This window comes from Montipora capricornis, chromosome 13 (assembly GCF_036669925.1).
Source record: "Montipora capricornis isolate CH-2021 chromosome 13, ASM3666992v2, whole genome shotgun sequence".
NCBI classification, from domain to species: Eukaryota; Metazoa; Cnidaria; class Anthozoa; order Scleractinia; family Acroporidae; genus Montipora; species Montipora capricornis.
In genome coordinates this window covers 22,682,380-22,687,379 of record NC_090895.1, presented here as the reverse complement: position 1 = coordinate 22,687,379, position 5,000 = coordinate 22,682,380, and the positions used below count along the sequence as shown (strand labels likewise).

The 5,000-nt window shown below is 38.0% G+C and overlaps 2 protein-coding genes across 3 annotated transcripts in view; both read left to right on the top strand.

The window, feature by feature from the left end:
- LOC138030102 (proto-oncogene tyrosine-protein kinase receptor Ret-like) overlaps window positions 1-5,000 on the top strand; it is a 428,681-nt gene that overhangs the window by 32,947 nt on the left and 390,734 nt on the right. The window lies entirely within an intron of this gene.
- The window catches only part of LOC138030098 (fibroblast growth factor receptor 3-like), a 53,576-nt gene that overhangs the window by 41,305 nt on the left and 7,271 nt on the right, over window positions 1-5,000 (top strand). For both annotated transcript variants that reach the window (XM_068877966.1, XM_068877967.1), the window contains exons 6-11: window positions 64-177; window positions 2,209-2,227; window positions 3,139-3,181; window positions 3,277-3,511; window positions 3,913-4,023; window positions 4,480-4,670. In XM_068877966.1, coding sequence (XP_068734067.1) covers window positions 64-177; window positions 2,209-2,227; window positions 3,139-3,181; window positions 3,277-3,511; window positions 3,913-4,023; window positions 4,480-4,670 — 713 coding nt within the window. The remainder of the gene's footprint in view (window positions 1-63; window positions 178-2,208; window positions 2,228-3,138; window positions 3,182-3,276; window positions 3,512-3,912; window positions 4,024-4,479; window positions 4,671-5,000) is intronic.

Genomic DNA, 5,000 nt, shown 5'->3' with positions numbered 1-5,000 from the left:
TTATTACTGTACTTACATGGAGGTGGGAATCTCATGTTCATTTACTAACTCATTTGTTTTAAGGTGATAACACTTGGATTATTGTTGGTGGTGTCTTGGGAGCAGTTGCCTTGTCGGTTATCATTGCAGTTACCGTTTGGTGTGTGCAGAAGAAGGAATACTCAAATGAAACAAAGGGTCAGTATTTCACAAATGAACCCTGTCAGGACGCCAATTTCCTGTTTTTTCCTATTTTTACTATTTCTTGACCTGCTTCCTCCTTTCTCCTATTTTTTCAAGAAATTCCTACTTTTGTCCTATTTGGTAGGGTTTTACTTAAAATTGGTAAATTCTTCAAAAAACGGACCATTCTGTCAAACAAACATGGAGAATTTAAAGCCTGTTTGAATGATAACCTTCTGAAACTACCCAGACTTTCTCAGTGTTTTTGTTAGCATGCAAAGGAGTCTGGGAGGTCATTTGCATGCGTCTGCAGCTGCCATGTGGCAAGCAATTCAATCCAATTTCATCCTCTTTGTTTTGCTAATATGCCATCTCTTTAAGGACAGTTGTATCTTTGTCTTTATGGCAATATTTTACTTTTAAAAAGTTCAAATGTTTTACAGGTTAACTTTATACACTTTGTGAATTTGGCTGTTAGAGTGGTAACCATTACAAACTAACTCGTGTTTCCTGCAGCAGCTGTCAACAAACAAAGTGTTAGAGGGACACGGTCAACGTTGGTTCCGTGCCGACCTGGACATTAGTTAACTGATAGTTTTGAAAAGAGTCTACTTCAATCCGAAATCAAATGTTGCACATGGAGTTTATGGGCTTGAAATCTGTTTGAATCCTCTCGGGTTTCCATTCGATTTTAGGTAGATACCGGTAACTGAAAAGCTGTTTTGTTTTTTGGTTTATTCATCCTACGTAATTATTTAAAGGGGTGTTTCATTATTAATACTACACAAAAGGTGAAAAGGTGAGATTCATTTTGTACTGTTTGGATAGATACAAGCTTGCATTAGATAGAGCTCCCGCCTTTTTCTAAGGAAGGAAGAGTCTTTTTGAAAAAGACGTGCGTGTGCTTGAGAAAATTAAAACTTTGTACGGATGTGAAGCTTTGGACGAAGATTCTAAATGATGTAAAATCACAGGGAGCCCACACAACCTGTTAGTGTAACCGTTTGTAATTTTGTAATAAATGTATTGGATTCACTGTTTGCTTCTTTCGTAGCGATATATCGATAAATAAGAGCATGGACCCATGTTAAATAAGGGTTGCCAGCGTTAATATGTGGTCAATCTCAACAGTAAGCAAGCCTGTACCAGGTGTTGAGATTGAGAGGGGAGAAGGAAATTAATGTGTTGTTGCAAAGAAGCGGTGGAAACAGTGAGACACTGAAGACTGGTTGCAAGAACATGAGCTACCAGTAAACGTTTGGTGAAAGATAACCCTTTCATTCCCACGATCAAATCGTTCAATAGAATGTTTTTACAGCGGCCATGTTGATGTTCCAAAACAAAGCACTGGCGGCCATGATGGTGCACCAAACTAATCCTCCGGGAATTGAACTCTATTTTTATGCAAATAGTTTCTTTTGTTTCAGTAATCGAATATGGCTGCTGGTCACAGTGAAAACACTTTATACCATGAATTTCTTCGTTGGGTAGTCATGAGAATTTGGTGTTATATCAATATCACACCTCTTAAGATGATCTATTATTCTTCATTCTCAATACCTGACTGACATTTCATTGAAATTGTGAGGAGGATTTACATACCGATCAATCCTGGGAGTCAAAGGGCTTTAGCCTGGAAGAAGGAATTTCACTTGCACGTGTTTCCTTTCTTCCCAATATCTGTTTGAGGTTAGGTCATCTTAAGAGGTGTGATATTGATATAACACCGAATTCTCAGAGCTCCCTTGGAGGGTAAGGGTGCATTTGACTGGGTATTTTTCAAAATGATCAAAATTGCAAATGGCAAAAGTATTCTTAGAATCTGTTTCCACAAAAGCTTCGAATGCAGATGGGACAAGATTTCTCTTGAGTATTGTGACAATAATAATAATTATTATTAACAGGGAAGTTCTGTTGATGTTCCGTAGAAGTAAATAAGTTTTAGGTTATTCAGGGTACTCAATCATGCTACTTAAGGGTCAATTGAATATGACCATACCACCATCAGTTAGCCACTAAAAGTTCTTTTTACCATTTGTTTTCTAGGGACTGGAGGACAGAAAAGGTAAGCAAGAGCTATGTGCGTTAGTGTCGTATATTTGTTTCTTTTACTCCCAATGGCAAGTGACTCAATTTCACCAGTATACATGATTATCATACGTTTCTTTCGTTTAGACCTTCTTGAGTGTTTGGAGACTACCAAGCCTAATATAAGCATTTTCCCCTTAATTTATACATCACATGATTCCTTTTCATGAGCTGTTTACTATAGATTGATCTCTGTAAAGAGAATCAAAACTTCGTCTCTTAAGACGTATGGGAGGAGTGTGGATTGTAAAAGATTTTACATACTGGCTGTAGAAGTTACGCTATTGCATGCTTCATAATATAATTTCCAACACTAAGTTATTCTGAGGCAGATGGACGTCAATCCGTGGTTAATTTAAGATTAATTGTAGGATTAGAATTGACTTTAAAAAGTAACCTTTAATGTATATCCTTTTTTGACCTTCTTTCTTTTTTTCTTTCTTTTGATATCCTTTCTTTCTTGCTTGCTTTCTTTCTTCCTTCCTTCCTTTCTTTCTTTCTTTCCTTCTTTCTTTCTTTCTTTCTTCCTTCCTTCCTTCCTTCCTTCCTGCCTTCCTTCCTTCCTTCCTTCCTTTCCTTTCCTTTCCTTCCTTCCTTCCTTCCTTCCTTCCTTCCTTTCCTTCCTTCCTTCCTTCCCTTCCTTCCTTCCTTCCTTCCTTTCCTTCCTTCCTTCCTTCCTTCTTTTCCTTCCTTCCTTGCTTGCTTGCTTGCTTGCTTGCTTTCTTTCTTTCTTTCTTTCTTTCTTTCTTTCTTTCTTTCTTTCTTTCTTTCTTTCTTTCTTTCTTTCTTTCTTTCTTTCTTTCTTTCTTCCTTCCTTTCCTTCTTAATGTCATTCTTTTTAAAGTTCCTTATTTCTTTATTTTCCTTTTTATTTTTATTTTTATAAAGGGCTTATCAAGAGTCAGCACATGACAATGCACCGGGAAACACGGTATGCTTCTATGATGAGCATTTCCTTCTTTCTCCATTAGCATCTTTTACGAAAAAGGGATTATTTTTATTGAATTCTTTTAAATTCTCTTTTAGCATTTGGTGGAAATGGTAAATGTTGGAAACCAGCAGCCCACCCCTCGCAATGACTTGCAAGAGGGACAATACGCTCCTCTTAATCCTTCTACGTGCTCGTGGGAAATTCCCAGACATCATGTGACCATTGAGAAGATTATTGGACAAGGTGCTTTTGGTCAAGTTGCCAAGGCAACAGCGGATGGTCTCCGGGGAATGCCTCAGAAAACACTTGTGGCAGTAAAAATGACAAAAGGCTAGTACACTGTAAATGAGTGTTCAGTGATGGTTAAAGTGATTGCTGTTTAGTTACATTATTTCTGTTATCTTTGGATAAACAATGAATTAGCTGAAGATATCCATTGCACAATTTTGTTTCATGTTAAGAATTGACGTGGTTAACTATATGTTTTTGTGTAGGTTATCTTTTCATCCTTGCAAGTTGCTTATGGCGAGAACAATTTTGTTAATCCTTTTTTGCTCGATGTTTCAAGCAGTTGCTCATGCGAAAAGTCATGTTTTAGGGTTAGGGTCCTTCGTTGATTTTCTTTGTTGTTGCTTTGGTCCATTGTTTTTGAGCCAATCCCAGGAGACGTTGTAATAGCTGCGTATTGCTCAAAAGTCAGATTTCCAAGTTTCTTTTTCGGTTTTTCGCAGCTGGCGCTCCTGAGTCAGACAAGAAAGACTTACTATCAGAGCTTGAAGTGATGAAGACCTTGAAACCACATCCACATGTTATTAAACTTATAGGCTGCGTAACTCAATCAGGTAAGCTAGCTATCGGTACACATCCTGTCATCGCCACATTTACGCTCGATGACATTAGTAAACAATCATTGGATGAGGCTGACTATCATATGAGAAATTGTGCAGATGGAAGATATGTACTCCATTGACGGGAATAAAGTCCCCTGATTTTGCCATAATTCTTCACTTCGTGTCATCAAAACCGAAATTTAAAATAATTGTTTTTATGCAAAATACTCAGAGTTCTATCAAAGTGTACTTGGCTACGTAATAAGCGTTCTGATAAAAGGTAATTCGCCAAATCTCTCTTTGGGTTGGCATTTGAGGTCATTTGTTTTGTTGCAAAGACGTTCTGTCACCTACCTGAGAATAGCTGTTTAAGGAGTATTTTATGGCATCTCGTGCTTGGGACGGATAGACAGGGGCTTCCTTAAATGCCTTTAGGTAAATAAAATTGCCCTATCTCGCCATTTGCAGAGCCCTTATTGGTGTTGATCGAGTATGTCCCATTTGGTGACCTCTTGGGTTACCTGAGAAAGAGCCGTGGTTTGCATGACACTTACTACAAAGACCCAGATATCAAACCCCAAACCAGTCTGACGTCACAACAGCTGATGAAATTTGCTTGGCAAATCGCTGATGGGATGAAATACCTTTCTTCAAGATCTGTGAGTTGGCTTATCATTTAATCGCTGATATTTTCAGCTCCAGCAAACTCTCTGTTGCCTTAGCAACGAATGGTATGGCAACTATGTTTCATACAATGAATTTTGCCGGTAAAGTGCTGAGGGAATGAAGTGACTTTCTTCGAGAAATTTTAGTATGGTAGTTAAAAGAAAGTACAGCTTTCTGATGACAGTACCAGACGTTTGACCAAAGCAACAGGGAGGTTTTCCGTAAGTAACATCTATACAATACAATACAATACAATACATACTTAATTGACCGCTCCCCATAGGGGCTTTTCAGGGCCAATGAAACACAACGAAACGACAGAA